An 18,449-nucleotide genomic window follows, 5' to 3' on the forward strand; every position below is an offset into this window, starting at 1 on the left:
CCAGTGAATGCTACTTGAGGGCCAAATTGCTTGAGTGGGAAAGTGAGAGATCTGACATACCAGAGGCCGAATTAGAGAACTCTAGAACCACATATGGTGCCACATGTCTGTGGGGAATGATGTGGGTGCTTGTGGTTGTGTAAGACATAACTTACATTGTATTGACTATTTAAAGTGAAATTTACCTTTTTATTTGAAGTATTATTTGCCTGTTAATTCATGTTTGATTTACGTTGGTTCTGATTCGTGTTAAAGCAAAAGCTACAAAAAGTGGAATCTTGTTGGTAATCTCTTGATTTGGGGGTCATTCAGTAAATTTGATTCTTTTGGTTTATGGTCCCCCTGGGGAATCGTAACAAAGTAAGTCACATTTCTCTCCAAAAGAGGTAGACACAGTAGCAATTTTTCGTTGTAATTTGTCATGAAGAGGTGCTTATTTGAACTAATGATTTTTAATTCTCTGGCTGGAAACTGGACTTTCTGCAAGACCCTACCAGAGACAATAAACCCCTGAGGAAAGTGAAAGACCCTATCCCCTGTGTCATTAACAAGGCATTAAGACAAGTACCTAAGATTCAACTGTTGGAGATGGGGCATTAAATCTAATCACTTGGGCCATGAGACAATGGCTAAGGCAACTTTGCAGACATCAGCTAATCATGCTATCTTTTGGAGTACATGAACAACCTTATTTGGATTCCCCCCTCCGACAGTGCAGAAAACAAGTCGTATGGCCAGCAAACCCCTTTTGTGCATTTTAAAAAAAAAATCACATTTTGCAGAGAGTTGATGCTGATGAACTGAGCCTTGCTCTCGCTCTCTCCACCTTCCTGACAAACTTCGAGGCCTGTTTGCTGATCATGACCAAGCAGATGCACACCTACTGCTAACAGGGACCTTTTAAAACAGAAATTCTGCTCAACACCACTGTATCTAGAGGAACAACCAAATTAACCAGCTGCAACTTTAAGATCAGGACCACCGAAGGAGTATCTGACCAGCAGAGTCACCGAGCCACTGACCGTATATTCCTTTCACTAATGGACTCTAATTTGAACAACCTATCCTTCCTCAGTCTGTAATCTGTATTTGTGTGTGTGTGTGTGTGTGTGTGTTTGGGGGGGCCCTTCAAGTGTGTGTATCAAAGTTGGTGCGTATTTTATCACTTTACTCAGACCGGTGTAAGTACAATAAAACTAACTCCTTTCTTTGCTAAACTTAAGAAACCATGTCCAATTGGTACATCACAGCATGTAAACAGTTAAACACTTACAGAATTGGCAAGCACATCCTTTGAAATTAAAAGCCCTGTTATGAGTAAACGAGGAGTGGGAAAAGAAGGGAAACGTTTCAACTCTCCTCATCCGGTTGTTACAAATTCATAATCCCATTTTAAATGTAATATGTAAAAACTATTTATTTTGGAATCCTGTAATGTAAAGAAAATGACGAAAACTCACTTAAGGACTGACTCATCTTACAGAAATCATAGTTTTAACTCCCTCTGATTTTGAAATGTTGGAATGTATAGACAAAAGAGGGGGATATACATTAAAATTTGAAAATACTTTTTCAGCAAACTGCATTTATTTCCTACATAGTTGAAAAGTAAATCAAACTCATATTTGCAATATTTTATTTCCTATTGCACTCTTACTACATGGTTGCAGTGTTCATAATATTCAGTTTCAATGAGGTTGTTTGCTCCAGTGTCTGATTACAGAAACATACAGGCAACACACACAAGCTACATACATTGAAGTAACAAAAGATCATTGAATACTCTTCAATCTGAAGGTATAGGATGACTTTTTAGAATTAAACAGTTTCGTCTCTCAAAGTTTCTGTAAAACTTGATGCTGGAGATGTTAGTTACTAAATTCCAAATAATGGCAAAATACTTTAGCCAAGATTTTGTTCACTTGATGACTTGATATAAAGAGGATGAACAATTAATACTTTTACTTCAATTCCACCTCAGTTAATATGGACGCTTTATTTCTGTACACTTGATCTGATGAACTACAGTCATTTTCTTTAATTAATATTTTCACTTTTTACCAGCCTTATTCCTCCTCCTTCAGGTACCATGCCCTAGGAGGGCATAGGTGACCATGGACTTTCATTAGATTGGCCCATGATTATGCTTGGCAAGGTACTGCAGTGGTTTGCAGCATAGCTGACCAGGAAACTCTCCCATTCTTACCGCCTGCTATCAGACATATCAGAGGGATTTACAGGCTGATAATCAACTTGTCTGGCCATGTTATGAAAGCACCTTCTGTGGCCATCAAGTCCTGAAGTGGGGCTCAAACCTGGAGCTTCTGGCCCAGAGATAGGGATGTTACCACTGCACCAAAAGACCTCCAACTAAAAGCCTTATTACTTAAGTTTAAAAATAGAACTCAATTCCTTGTATACTATGAACTGTGAAAGAAAAAATATAATGTTCTACTTGTGGATTAGAAAAAACATAGAAAAGACATGAAGAATAACTTTGTTTCCATTTATTTAAAGAGGGAAGGAAACAAAGAAGGTGCAGATGAATATGAAGGTAGCAAAGAAAATTGTTTACTCTTGGTCCTTCTCTTCTCCGTGGGTGATGATATGTACCAGGTTCTTATAGTCCAGGTTACCAGACACATCTGGAGGGAAAGCTGAGAACATCTGATCAACCTGAAAAGATATTTCACACATGAAGTGTTAATGAAATGTTAAGATCTAAAATTCAAGGCTTTTTAAGAGCTTCTAATAGATATATTTTGCCACATTTAAGTGCGACAATATTTCTTTAAGTTTCCTTTATTGCTGTTATTTCTGAAGTAACTCAGTCACACATCTCTTTGGAAGTGGCAGAAGAGAACAAGAATGTGCGGTAGTATCATGCACCTCCTGGCATCTGCCTCAAGGTTATTTCTGATACAGCAGGGGCCTGGCAATATGAACTAATTGGGGGAAGAGAGTATTTAGACATGGATCAATATACTCACAGGATAATATACACACCTCACTGACTACAGGAGAGAAACTCAAAGACACTTTATTCAAAATAACAAGCTGTTTTTAATAAACGTGAAACACCCTCCCAACTAGATATGTGAGCACTGAACTAAGATTAAAAATGGCATTCCAACAGCTGACCATAGTTGGTAAAATGGCTCATTTACAAATGGTTATCTTTGGTCATTAGCGACTTGAAATGATTGATCTATGGAACAGCAGCAACTTAGAGGTTACAGAGATCTGCAGATTTGCTCCTCAGGTTTGAGTATCACATGAGAGTGACAAATGATGATCATCGAGTAAGAAAAATCAAAATCTCAGAAAGGTACATGACCCGAAAATAAATAAAGGTTTAAAAAAAAGAGCCATCTCAAAATGGCCAATTTCTGGTGATTTGTTTACCTTAATTGCTTTTTTGTTTTTCTTATGTATAAGTCTGCAATTTTTCTGCAATTTTTCTTTTTTAAGATGATCCACTGTTTTCATTAACCTACCTCTTCCTTGGTAAATCTTTCAGCCTGGGTCATCAACACTTGCTCTATACTATGATAATAAGAAAAAAATGTTCAAATAAATGTAAACACTTTGGGATTATTAAATATATTTATGTACCAGGCACTAGCCATAAATTAGCTGATATATACTTACTAATCCTTTCTTAAAACACCCTTGCCTTCAGGATCAAAGATTTTGAATGCATTTAAGATTGACTCTTCTGGATCTGTACCTGTGAAGTTGTATAAAATAATAATATTTTTATTTACCTATTGCAGTTAGGTTGTAACATTCCATGACTTGCAGTTAAAATATCATATTCCCATTTGGAAGTTATTTTGCTATTTCATCCTTTGACTGAGAGGACAGACAGGTTCTCCCAGCCTTTCATTAATCAATCAGTCACTGGAAATGCACAGTAAATGTTCCCACCACTACTTTTTTGATCTATATTAAGTCACATTTAGATAGTTTCAATGTTGTGAACCAAATTCGGGTTCCCTGGCATTGCCTGTGTTAACCCATATCAATTGGGTAGCAGTGGAAATTGGCTTTAATGTCCTCAGTGTAGGAATTGGAAAAATCAATTTGTCCCTGATCACGATTTTGTTTTCTTTTTTTACTTCATTCACAGGAGCTGTGTATCACTGGCAAGGCCAGCATTTATTGCCCATCCCTAATTGTCCTTGAGAAGGTGATGGGGAGTGGCCTTTTTGATCTCCAGCAGTCCTAGTGCTATTAGGCAGGGAGTTCCAGGATTTCGACCCAACAATGATGAAGGGATGGCAATATATTTAAAGGCAGAATGCTGTGTAGCTTGGAGGAGAGCTCAGTGTTCCCATTATGACTGCTGCTCTTGTCCTCCTAGATAAGAGAGGTTGTGGGTTTAAAAGTTGCTGTTGAAGAAGCCTTGGCAAATTGCTGCAGTACTCCTTGTAGATTGTTAGCACTGCAACCATGGTGCACCAGTGATGGAGGGAGTAAATGATTAAGGTGATAGATGGGGGGCCAATCAAGTAGGCTGCTTCATTCAGAATGATGTGGAGCTTTCTGGGTGTTTGGGCACTCCTGACTTGTGCTTCATTGATGGTGGAAAGGCTTTGGAGAAATCAGGAGATGTCATATGTCACTCGGTACCCAGCCTTTGACCTGCTGTTGTAACCACAGTATTTATTCAGCTGGTCTAGTTAGATTTCTGGCCAGTGGTGAACACTCAGGATGTTGTTGGTGGGGAAATCAACATTGGCAAAGCACAGGAGGGATGATTAGATTCTCTCTTATTGGATATGGTCATTGTCTAACACTTTTGTGGTGCAAATATTGCTTCCCACATATCAGCCCAAGCCAGAATGTTGTCCAGAGCTTGCTGCATGTGAGTATGGACTGTTTCATTATCTGAGGGGTTTCAACTTCTTTCGAGTACAATCACAGTTCTTGGTTTTTCCAGGAGTGGGACATGAACCCACAACCCTCTGATTCAAAGGCAAGGGTGCTATGAACTGAGCCACAGCTGACACCTCCCTGAGGGGTTTCAAATTGAACTGAATATTGTTCAATCTTTAGTGAACATCCCCATTCCTGACCTAATGATGGAGAAAAGGTCATTGGTGAAACAGCTGAAGATAGTTGGGCTTAGGGCACTACCCTGAGGAATTCCTGCAGCAATGTCCTGGGGCTGAGATGATTGGCTCCAATAACTATAACCATCTTCTTTTGTGCTAGGTATGACTCCAACCAGTGGAGTATTTACCATCTGATTCCCATTGACTTCAATTTTGCTAGGATTACTTGATGCTACACTCAGTTGAATGTTGCCTTGATGTCAAGGGCAATCATTCTCAGCTCGCCTCTCTTTTGTCCATGTTTTGACTCTGTAATGAGGTCTGGAGCTGACTGGCCCTGGAGCATTGGTGAGAAGGTTACTGGTGAATAAGTGCCACTTAATAGCAGTGTCAACGACCCCTTCCATCAATTTGTTGATGATTGAGAATAGACTGATGGGGTGGTAATTGGCCAGATTAGATTTGTCCTGCTTTTGCTTATAGGACACACCTGGGCATTTTTTCATATTGTCAGGGAGATGCCAGTGTAGTAATTCCACTGGAATAACTTGGCTACAGCCTTGGCTGGTTCTTGAGCACAAGAATAATTAACTGTGAAGACTGGCTTCTTTGATAGTGGGGACCTTAGGAGGAGGCAAAAATGGATCATTCACTCAGCACTTGATGAAGATTGTTGCAAATGCTTCAGTCTTGTCATTTGCACTGATGTGCTGCACTCCAACATCATTAAGGATCGGGATGTTCATGAAGCCTTTTCCTCCTGTTAATTGTTGAGTTGCCCACCGCTATTCACAACTGGATGTGACAGCACTACAGAGCTTTCATCTATTCCATTGCTTATATGACCACTAGTTCTGTCCGTACCATGGTCCTTCTGCAGCATATAACTCCTGCAGGTTGGCACCTGGTTTTTAGGTATGCTGGCTACTTCTCCTGGTCCCCTGGCTTGATGGTAATAGCACAGTGGAGAATGTGCTGGGCTTTGAGGTCACAGGTTGTGCCGAGTACAATTCTTTGCCACATGGTAGTCCAATTTTAAGCTGCTGGTTTGGAAATGATGTCAGCTGCACAAGGCGTCAGAGGAATGGAGAGTTCTGGGACATTGTAGCATTGGAGTTAGGTTAAAGAGATAGGGAAGGGCAAGGCCATGGAGAGATTTAAGTACAAGGATGAGCATTTTAAATTTGAAGAAACTGCAAACCCATGTAGGTCAGAGAATACAGAGATGATGGGCAAGCAGGAACTTGTCTGCTAATATACCACAGTTACTTTTACCCTATTGTTCTAAGGTGTAAAATGTTCTGAACTTATTTTCGTTATTTAGTGCATGAAATATTGTCATTCTACATTCCAAAATTTATTATAAGGCATTTTTTTTTGTATAATCAATTTCTTCCATTTAAATAGAACTGTTAAAGGAGTGAGGAAAAAATGTGAGATTGAAATATTATCAACTAATCTTGGAAGCACCCTAGAGAAATCTTAATCCAAGTTCACAATTTCTTTTGTGAATTAATTGTTCTAGCTCTCAGTATCTACCTGGACCACACAAACTTTTGTTGCAAATTATCAAAAATGTTGGCAAGTTACTAAGCTTTTCTCTTCTGTAGTTACAATGATTCTAATAATCTGTAGCTTTCTTTTGTAAACTACTCATTAATATCACTTATTTCACTTACCCTTAAGCTTTTCACCAAACATGGTAAGAAAAACTGTAAAGTTAATTGGTCCTGCAGACTCTTTAATCATTTCATCCAGTTCTTCATTTTTTACATTGAGGCGGCCTGTAGAATAGACTACTAACCATTAATAAAAGTCTCTTGACCTTAGCAGTGAAAATCAGTTTGTAATAGTAAAACTAACCCAGAGCGGCAAATGTGTCCCTAAGGTCCGACTTATCAATGAATCCATCCCTGTTCTGATCCATTATTGTGAAAGCCTGGCATCAAGGCAAAATCAATAGAGTATTAAAAACTGATATCTTTGGTTATAACTTATGTTTCAGATTCAACAGCAACTCATATTTAATACAGTGAATCAGTGCCCTACACCATACATCATTCTCTGTTTGACACAGCAAGTAGACAAAGTGCTCCTTGTTTTAGCCTATGTCAGTGTTAATCATTTGTTGTTGAAGGCCAAAGCCTCAAGCTGTGTCTTCTTCATGGGCCACTCTTAAAACCATAACATTCTGCACTATGGTGTGATTAGACACAGGTCCACACGTGCAACCCACTCATTTCTCAAAGAAAAACAAAGAATGGGAATAAACACTCAATGAAAAATGCTGATGAACAGAGAGAGGCCTTAGGGTTCAAATACATAATTTCCTGAAAGTGTGAGCACAGGTAGATGCAGCCACAAAAAAGGCCAACAGCATTTTGGGTTTTATAAACAGCAGCATGGAGTACAAGAGTAAAGAAGTGATGATAAATTTGTACCAACATGCTATGATAATTCTATAAAATCAACATAAAATTGACAAAATCTACTGGCAACACAGGAGTTATTTTTATGCATTAGTAATTGTTCTTTACCCTCATTATTGACTTTTAGTTTTGTAAAAATTAGTGTGGAGATAACATATTATTCAGGGGGAAGATTGTTAGTTTTTCCTTTCCACAGGATTCACAAGAACCTGTGTGAGAAGTAGAAAGATATAGGGAAGATTTCCTTTGTTTACTACTTATAATGAAATGGTATTGTTGTAATTATAGTTCTGGTAAACATAGGACTGTATCTTTAAAAATAATCCAGTGTTGTAAGATCACATGATCTGTGTAAACCAATGAATTAGCAGCCTGGGGAACCCCTAGGGGGAGAGTTCTTTAGTTATAGAGTTTGATGCACACATGTAGTGGCTGCTGATATCTTGTAAATAAAGTTCAATGTTTCCACCAGGAAAAGTTGCCTGGAAAATCAACTCTAGAACAAACTGGTGATGAGGATAAATCAGATCCGGTGCTGTCCCTCACTCAGCGATTGAGAGTATCGAAGATAATTTGTAAAAAAAAAGAAAGATATATACTCATCCGAGATGCCACAGTTTAGCAGCATCAATCCCTTTGACCCAGCCACAAATGACTGATCTCAATATATAGAAACATCTTGCATTCTACTTTCAAGCCAACAAAATCATGGGGGAGGAAAAGAGGAGAGCGATTCTCCTGAATATTTGTGGGAGCAAGACCTACATTTTAATTCAAAGCTTGACGGCCCCCAGTGCTCCTGATTTGAAGACCTTCAGTGAATTAGATCTTGTTAAGTGACATTTTCAACCCAAGCCCTCAGTTGCAATGCAGAGGAGCAGGTTCAATTCATGTAATAGAGCTCCAGGGGAGACTATTGCTACGTGGCAAAATTAAAACAACTAATGGAATATATTGTGATTTTGGTGAAACCCAGAATGACATGCTCAGGGATAGTTTAGTATGTGGTGATGCTATTCAGCGAAGATTGTGGCTGAAGTGAATCTTGATTTTAAGAAAGCGTTAGAAATTGCGCTTGCTATGGAAAGCAGTGTAAGGGATTCACAAGCAATTCATGGGGTGCAAAATGGCACCGTTCTCCTAGTTGGGCAGGAACAGTCAGCCGAAAGTGGCGTGAAAAGCTGGGACTTCGCCACGAAGCCGGAAACAACCTCTGCTAACTGAAAATTTAGAGGAAACAGCTTAGCAGCAAAGTCGAAAAATAATTTTTATTGACGTGGAAACAATCATTCTCCTAATGATTGGCAATTTAAAAAGGTAGAGTGTTAATTTTGTCACAGACATGGACGCATATTGAAACATTGCAAAGTGAGATTTAAACAGGCTTCCAGGCAACAATCGAAGTCCAATGAAGTCTGTAGTGTAGAAGAGCCAGAAACAACCAATTCTGACATTTATTCATTATTCAACATGAAAGTTGGGAAGACAGAGCCAATTATTGTCACAGTGCAAGTGAACGGTAAACCCTTAAAAATAGAAGGAGACACGGGTGCTTCTACCACTGTAATAGGATAACACACTTTCAGATATCTAAATAAAGATGATCAACAATTACATTTGGAACAAACATCTACCAAGTTGAAAACCTACAAAGGCGAAGAAATCCAGGTAAAAGGTATCACCAGAGGAACTGTTCATTCTAGACGCCAAACAGCTCAGCTACCAGTGCTGATGGTAGACAGTGAAGGATCAAGCCTTGTAGGTTGTGATTGATTGAAAGAGATTAAATTAAACTGGGCTGAAATCTTTCATTTGCAACCAGGGGAACTGCCAGAGCTGCTTAAAAAAAAAAATGACACTGTCTACAAGGATGAACTGGGAAAAATCCAAGGCCTACTGGCCCAGATTTAAATGGACCCAGAAGCAACCCCTCACTTTTTGAAAGCAAGACCAGTGCCATACGCCCTGAGAGAGAAGGTTGACGCTGAGTCGAACCGGCTAGAGAGGCTGGTGTCACATAAGTGATTCAGTTCTCAGAGTGGGCAGCCCACGCATGGTCCCTGTCCTTAAACCGGACCAGACCATCCGGATATGTGGGGACTATAAACTAACGGTCAACAAAGCAACCAAACTGGACAGGTACCCTATTACCTATTCCCAAGACTGAAGGTCTCTATGCCAAACTAGCAGGAGGGACAACATATACAAAGCATGAGTAATGCATCTCAGCAACTAGAGCTGGATGATGCCTCCCGAGAATTTGTGACCATAAATACCCACAAAGGGTTATATAATATACACGCCTGCCCTTTGGTGGTGTTTTCTTGGCCTGTGCCATTTTTCAGAGGACAATGGAGAGCTTACTATAAGGACTACCTTAAATTGTGGTCTACCTGGACATGTACTGATAACTGGATTCACAGAAAAGGAACACTTGGCTAATCTACAGGAAATCCTGAAACAATTTTTAGAAGCTGGAGTGCGCCTAAAGATGGAAAAATGAACTTTTCAGGCAAATGAAGTCATTTGTTTGAGGCACCAGATAGATGCCCAAGTACACCCTGTTGAAGAGAAGATTAAAGCAATCAGAGAGGCACCTGCACCTAAGAACGTCTCTGAACTTAAGTCATTTTTCGGGATTGTTATGTTCCTTCTGTCAAGACGCTTTGTTTGCGAACACGTTTGCACACCTATCTACCGGTGGGTGAGCTGGGAAACAATATACTGCAGATGCAGAGACCAATATAAGATAAAGCATGTGCTGTTTATTAACACAAGTAACAGAGCATTAACACAATGAGTGTTTCTCCAACCAGACCCTATTCTGAACTACTGATTAACACTGTAGCCCGCACTACACAGCTATACATTGGGTAATACAGTCACATGGTCAATCTGCTCACATTCTCTTAATGGTGTATTGCACCTCAGATTACCACAGGGATGGTAAATTATTATGGCTAATTTCTATCAAATTTATCTACAGTTCTAGCCCCTCTACATTCACTTCTAAAGAAAAATTAGCGTCGGGTTTGGAAGTCACCCCAAGAAGAAGTCTTCCTGAAAGTAAAACAGCTCTTGCGGTCTTCAAATTTGTTAGTGCACTACGACCCGACAAAGGAATTGGTACTAACCTGCGATGCGTCCCCCTATGGAGTGGGAACGGTATTATCTCTCATGATGGATGACGGTACAAAGAGGCCGATAGGACATGTATCCAGGACACTTACCACAGCTGAAAAAGGATGTTCTCAGATCGAAAAGGAAGGTCTGTTGGTTATTTTTGGTGTAAAAAAATTCCACCAATACGAGCATGGGCGACATTTCACAAAAGTATCAGACCACAAACCATTTTTGGGTCTGCTTAGCGAGGAAAGGGCTATCCCTCCCATAGCTTCTGCAGGAATACAAAGATGGGCCCTAATTTTGGCAGCATACAAATTCACTTTTGTGCATAAACCAGGGATTCATATAGCAAATGCCGATGTCCTAAGGCACCTTCCTTTGCAAGAGAACAAACACTATGTCCCAATTCCCCAAGAGCTTGTATTAGTGATGAATTTCCTGGATTCCTCACCAGTCTGTGACAGGTAGATAAGAAAGTGGATGAATCGTGATCCAGTCCTGTCTCGAGTGAGAGACAAAGTGTTACATGGGTGGTCCCAGGAACCAGTCTCTGATGAAATGAAGCCATTTTTCAACCAAAGACACAAGATGAGCAGTCAAGATGGTATCCTATTATGGGTGCATGAGTAGTCGTTCCTTCACAAGGAAGGAGCCACTCTTAGTAGAGCTACACAGTGCCCATCCAGGAATCTCACGAATGAAGATGATAGCTCGAAGTTATCTTTGGTGGCCGGGAATGGACGATGATATTGAGAAGGTGGTAAAACACTGTGTGCAATGCCAACAGCTACAAGAGTTGCCGGTGGCAGCCCCATTACACCCATGGGAGTGACCTGTAGACCTTGGGTGAGATTGCACATAGATTTTGCTGGTCCTTTTCTTGGAACCATGTTTCTACTGATTACAGATGCTCATTCCAAGTGGTTAGACGTTTATGAGGTTAAGTCGCCAATGTCAGGCCCTACTATAGAAAAATTACGCCAAAGCTTTGCTATCCGTGAACTGCCAGAAGTAATCGTCTCAGATAATGGTACTGCATTTGCAAGTGCTGAATTTCAAAGATTTGTCAGCCTGAATGGTATTAACCACCTGAAGACTGCACCGTACCAATCGTCATCTAACAGACTGGCAGAAAGGGCAGTATAAACTTTTAAGGCAGGAATGAAAAAGCTAACAGGTGAATTGTCGGAAACTAGGCTCGCTGGCTTCCTACTTCACTACAGAACAACCCCCCACACTATGACGAGTGCAACACCTGCAAAATTACTGATGAGGTGCTGTCTTCGAACAAGACTAAGCCCAATACTTCCCAATTTGGAGGGGACGGTGGAGAAAAGTCAAGGGAACCAAAAAGCGACTCATGATTTGCATAGTCGTGAGTGACAATTTACTGCTGTAGAAGCAGTATATGTAAGGAATTTTGGTGGAGGAGCAAAGTGGTTACCTGGTAAAGTAAGCTCTGTGACCGGAACATTGTTGTACCACATGGAAGTGAAGGGCCGGATCACCCATAAGCATGTGGATCATTTAAGAAGAAAGGAGATACCCCAACAAAATGATGCTCCACCTGTAACCATTGCTGAACATGTGGTTCCTGTTGAAGTTGCTCAACCAAGAATAGACATGCCTTATACCTCTGTTGGAGCGGAAAACACTGAACTGCCTGTGCCTAATGAGGTACCTGGTGTTAATGCAGTTCCGGAGAATGTGGTTCCTGCAAAAGGTTTGGAAGTTGTGGAGCTACAACGTTCCACATGGATCAAGCAACCAGCTGAAAGACTGAACTTGTAATTTCATGTCCTGTGTAAATATTGTAATGTCATGAGATAAATATCCTTGTAAATACAAAATGTACAGAAAAGTTAAAGGGGAAGGAATGTGGTAATTATAGTTCTGATAAACGTTAGGCTTGTAATTTTAAGAATAATCCTGTGTTATAAGATCACACAATCTGTGTAAACCAATGAGTTGGCAGCATGGGGAACCTCTAGGGGAGAGTTCTTCTGTAGTTATAGAGTTTGATGCACACATGTAGCTGCTGCTGCTGTCTTGTAAATAAAGTTCAAAGAAAAGTTGCCTGGAAAATCAACTCTATAACAGGTATACACCATATTTCTTCAAATAGTCAATAGAATAAATACTGCCCACTGCCTCAAATTGGTATTACCAGACTCCCATTCCCAAGTTTTATTCTGTCTTCTGAACTATATTTACTTAGTTGGAACAATATCTGTGACCAAATATTAGCTGTTTCAATAAGTAAAACACAGAAGATATGGTTAAAAAAAGTGAGTTGTGAAATGGTGTCTGTCTCCCCTGAAAAGCCTAGGTCTGGACAGACATGAAAACATAGTCACTGAGCAGATCTTTTTCGTCAGCCCACATAATTATTTCGCAGGAGCAAAGTATTGCAGATGCTAATTTGATCTAGGTTACAAGAAACTAATTCATTAAACCTCTGCTTTCGTGGCTGCTCCGACGATATGTATTTTGTAAGACTGAAAGTGTTAACTACAAAGGTCATTAGTTCATGCTGACAAGACTGCTTGGAACTTCAGCAGAATAAGTCATGAGTATTACTGATGGTTACAGGTGCAGACCTGTTGGCACTGAAGCTTTTCAGTGCTCTCCCACAGTGATCAAATGCACATGGATTGCCCTCCACAATGACCTCTATGAAAAACAGCGTTTCACTTGTGAAATTACTTAATTACACAGTTTTGGGCTAAATTAATGTTCATCTGTGATTGAGCAAGGAGCTTGAAAGTCCTATTTGCAATCAGGTTGAGAATGCTAAAACTACAGTTGGCTGTATTGGCAGACAGACACTGAACAAATTTGTATGACATTCCTTTGTCCATTATTCTAGCTGAGGTGCTAAGCTATTTGAAATAAAACCACCTTAAATTAAAATCATGCACTGAGGAATAATATACAAACATGTTTAGCTTTTTTCCACTGATATTGCCAACAGTAATTTCTGATCTCTAGTTCTTTCATAGTGAAAAACAATGGTTATCAGTTGATTCTGTGGCTGTACAAATTAAATTGTGTGAAACGTGATCCATGATTGTAGATCTTTCTCTTACAGCATCACCATAGTCCCCAGTGCTGACTCACACTGAGGAATGGTTCCACTGATAATGCATGTTCTCCAGCACTTCAACCAAGTGACAATTCTTCTTTTCAGAGTCAACAACAACTTGCATTTATATAGTGCATTTAAAACATCCAAAGGTGCTTCATAGGAATGTTATCAAGAAAAGTGGGACACTTGAGTTGCATAAGGAAATATTACAACAAGTTTTTAAAAATTATTTCATGGAATGTTGGCAGCACTGGCTAGGCCAGCATTTATTGCCCATCCCTAATTGCCCTTGTTTAGAGGGCATTTAAGAGTCAACCACATTGAAGTATGGAGACACATGTAGGCCAGACCAGGTAAGGACAGCAGATTTCTTTCCACAAAGGACATTATTGAACCAGGGGGGGTTTTATGGTTTCATGGCCATCATCAGACTTTTAATTTCAAATTTTTATTGAATTCAAATTTCACCATCTGCCATGGTGGGATTTGAACTCACGTCCCCAGAACATTACCCTGGGTTTCTGGAATATTGGTCGAGTGACAATACCACTATGCCACCACCTCCCCATTAAAGTGACAAAAAAGCTTGATCAAAGAGGTAGAATTTAAAGAACACTTTGAAGGAGGTTAGAAAAGTAGAGTGTGGAGAGGTTTAGGGAGAGAATTTCAGAGCTTAGGATCTCAGCAGTTGCCAATAGTGGGACAAAGGGAGTCTGGGATGCACAAGTGGCCAGAATTGGAGGAGCACAAAGATCTTGGAAGGTTGTAGGACTGGAGGAGGTTACAGGGATAGAAAAGTGTGAAGCCATGGAGTGATTTGAAAACAAGGATGAGAATTTTAAAATTGAGGCATCGGCGGAACCAGAGCCAAGATGGGTGACCAAACACAGGTGATTGGTAAATTTGGCTTGGTGCGAGTTAGAATATGGGCAGCAGAGCTTTGAATTTTCTGGAGGGTGGAAGGTGGGAGGCGAGTCAAGAGAGCTTTAGTATAATCAAGTCTAGAGGTAACAAAGGCAGGTGAGCTGAGATGGGGCAGTGAGAGGCAATGTTATGGAAGTGATAGTCTGCGGTTTTGGCAATGGAGTGGATTCAAAAGGAATGTCACAGGTTATGATCCTGGATACCATACAGTTAAAACCCCTCCTATGCTCACAGGACATTCACACTTGTGCTTTACTGCATGAATCACTATACAATGGTTAAAAAAGTACACTTTGGACTACATAGTCCAATTATGCCATCCTTATTGTTCCCCAGTTAATATCAACTAACTTAGTTATGATCAGTGATCAAACTTAAGGCTTTAGTGGTGTCTCACAACTGCTTGCTTAACTTCCTATACAAGGGACACTTTGTCTACCTTTCCAAGAAAGTGCTTCCTTTAGAGAAATCCTATCTGATGTCAAACAAAAAGCAAAATACTGCAGCTGAAATAAATACAGAAAATGATGGAAACACTCAGAAGGCCAGGCTGAATCTGTGGAGAAAAGAAGGTAGGGTTAACATTTTAGGTTAATGATCTCTTGTACCCACCCCTCCTCCCCAAGCCCCAATATTGGTTACATAGACTTCAACAAAATTACCTCCTTGAATTCCTGAATCTGTGACTGATCAAACATAGAGAACACATTGGAGTTTGCTCCCTCTATTTTCTTCTTTGCCTTCTTGGGAGACTAAAAACAATAAAATATCTGATCAGCATTTAGAAAGACAGGTATTGATGTACAGCATGGATACGACCTCAGTGGGCATAGTGAGCGATGGCAGTCTTGCCATGAGGATAAAAGGGTAAATCACACAAATATGGAAGTATCATGTATCAGAAACAAGCAGGTAACTATAAAAGTCATCAAGCACAATAATGCTAGTAGTTTTATTTATGTCCTACACATCATGTAGCATAATATTATGGACAGTGGAAAACTTCACATCTAACAAGCAGACCAACAATCAAAAAACATTCTGAAAGGGAAATTCAACTCTTGCTTGTCCTGTTTCCCTCCACCTTAGTCTTGTCAGACCTGTAGCAGATGGGGCCTGACAATTGCTTGGAGACGCACCCTATCACATTCCAGTCTCCGCCACTCCCTAAAAATTGCTGCTTAACTTGTGCCTCCAGTTCAGCTCCTCTCTCCCTCCCTTGGCATCCTTGGCAGATGGAGGTCATACAGTTTTTCCAGCAGAGGACCATACAGAGTTATTCTCAGCGCAAGGCATGTACAAGTTGAGCAGCAGAAACATTTTTGGTGGCTACTGTTGTCATTTCTATTCATGGCTTTCCATTGGAGGCTGGGGAGCCCCCCCCCCACCCCCCCTCCTCCTCTCTCCCCCCACCACCCCCACATGTAAATTGGACCACAAGCTGAGATTTAGCTGATGGTCAAGGACACATCTTCATGGTGGGGGGGAAAGTCCCACTTGACTGGAGATGCACATTTTCAGAAGTACTGGAAAATCTCTATGAATAGCTTAATGTTTTTCTAGGTTTCTTTTATGGAACAGTGTAAATATGAACATTCCATTGGATGGATATGGTCTTAAATTCAATCTCAAGTTTACATAATGTTCCTCATTCCTCAAGTTTTGTTCCTGAAAACTATGACAGTGCAGTCTAAACCTCTCATTTGGATTGCTGCCTCAATACACACTCCCAGCCTCAACAGCTTTAGCTGAACTCCAGCGCACTGTTGCTTATTAAACATTATTTTGAGTGTGTGTTTTTTCTAGTGTTTATTGCCAGTCTGGTGACCAATAAAATTACCACTAGGACCTAAAAAAGAAATAAATTGGCAAACAGTTATTGCCCTTTAAAAAAAAATACTACCAGTGAGGATCTCACACTATACAGGAACAAAAGCATATACTGCACTGATTGCCATAGGGTCATCTCTTAAAGAGGTACATTGAATGGATTACTTCAGCTGAATCAGTAAGGAACATTTTTTGCAGCCTGAGGAAAAAGCCCACGAAAAACTCACATTTCATCACTAGTTCCATTATTGTATATTATGCTATAAATTATTTGCATTATCTACTCAGAATGAAGCTGTTTGCCCCATAAAAATGTGTTGTTTTATAAGATGCATAGAAAAAACTTGCATTAATATAGTACCTTTCATGACCTGAGGATATCCCAAAATCTTTCACAGTCACTGTTGTAGGAAAATGTAGTAGCCAATTTGTACACACAAAGGTTCCACAAACAAATGAGATAAATGACCAGGTAATTTGTTTGGGTGGTGATGGTTGAGGGGTAACTGTTGGCTAGGACACCAAAAGAACTCCTCTGTTCTTTGGACAATGCCATGGGAGTATTTGTGTCCATCTGACTGATTCAGATGGGACTTCAGTTAATGGGACAGTTGTCCCTCAGCACTGCAGCAGAGTACTGGCCTAGATAATGCACTCAAGACTCTGATGTGAAGGCTTGAAACCACAACCTTTTTACTCAGAGATGAATGTGCCGCCACTTGAACAAATATTATACCATCACATAGTTTCTACTCACCCATCGCATAGAAGGAAACTCAGTACTCAACCTAGGCATTGACATGTAACAGAGTACAACAAACAGCAACTTCACTGTTACAGCATTATACAGGTCTTTATATTTTATAGTTCTCTCCACAAAATCTTAAAGGACTTATCATCTGTTTAATAGGACCTTATTAAATCCTTTAAGAAATGGAAAGCAGCATAAATGTTACAGCTCAGTATGCAGAATCCTGTAAACCCTGTTGCAAATTCCCATAAAAACAGCATGGAATCCCATTCACATTTTCCTCCCTTTATTTCCTGCCAATTCGTTGTGTTCGTTTCCTGAAAGGACTGATTACTTGTGGAGGTGCAGTTCTACAGGCTGCAGGACTTTTGATATGTGAATCTGGACAGCAGATGTCACCAGTCAAACTCAAGCCTTACCAGTAAGTATCACTTAATGAACCAGGGCTGATTTTCTCCCTGTTTACCTTAGGATGCTATAGTCATTGGAGAACTGCTGTCACTGTCTTAGCTGATAGCAACTAATTCAGTATAGACTGGGAACTAAATCTGGGTCTTGCCTGTCTATGTGGTTCAATTATTTTCTAACAACTGCAGAGGCATCAGGGAAATATTAATCATTTTATATTTTGCATCAAGAAACCCCTTCCATATTAAACTACTGTTCCAAAAATGATATTTCACAATTTACCCTTTAAATCTTGCTTCTAGTTTAAAAAATACTTTCAGTACTGCAGTGGCGTATTAGCCTAGATAATGTGCTCAAGATAGCTTGCTGTAAGTGCAATATAAAAATCAGCTAAAACTGTTACTTTGTTTAACTCCACTCATCTTTTCCCGTGTTAGAACAGGCTACACAGTGGACCTCCAATGTAACACAATATGGCATAAACACAGATGCTTACCATTGCTGTGACCCTTGTAGTGTCGCTTTCAGGAGGAACACAATGCTCTAGACATCACACACTGCAATATATACACTTTGTAAAGTATAAAAATAAATGTATTCCTACTTTGGGCATTAATTAGTAGCCTGTTCCTCCAAACACCACCCCTATCATTTTTGAAACTATTTGGTGTCAAGCTCTGATCCCTAGTACAATGTGTGCATGTGTATGCACTCCTCAAGGTTAAAGAAATGTTATGCGTCAGAGCTGATTCTACTTTTAAGACTTTGACCTAAGCCCTTGGCTTACTCTTTGTCTTCTGCCATGAAGCTGGGTGACATGTGCACTTGCTAAA

The 18,449-nt window shown here is 40.0% G+C and overlaps 1 protein-coding gene across 1 annotated transcript; it reads right to left on the minus strand.

Moving 5' to 3' along the window:
- Positions 1 to 1,619: 1,619 nt before the first annotated feature.
- On the minus strand, positions 1,620 to 18,221 carry LOC144687735 (myosin regulatory light chain 2, ventricular/cardiac muscle isoform). Its single transcript, XM_078554182.1, has 7 exons — positions 18,113 to 18,221; positions 15,290 to 15,379; positions 6,924 to 6,999; positions 6,740 to 6,844; positions 3,652 to 3,730; positions 3,498 to 3,546; positions 1,620 to 2,676 (listed from the first exon to the last, which is right to left on the minus strand). Exons 1-7 carry the CDS (start codon positions 18,113 to 18,115, stop codon positions 2,572 to 2,574), a joined length of 507 nt encoding a protein of 168 aa, XP_078410308.1. The 5' UTR covers positions 18,116 to 18,221; the 3' UTR covers positions 1,620 to 2,571.
- Between the last annotated feature and the right edge of the window lie 228 nt (positions 18,222 to 18,449).

This window comes from Cetorhinus maximus, chromosome 12 (assembly GCF_964194155.1).
Source record: "Cetorhinus maximus chromosome 12, sCetMax3.hap1.1, whole genome shotgun sequence".
NCBI classification, from domain to species: domain Eukaryota; kingdom Metazoa; phylum Chordata; class Chondrichthyes; order Lamniformes; family Cetorhinidae; genus Cetorhinus; species Cetorhinus maximus.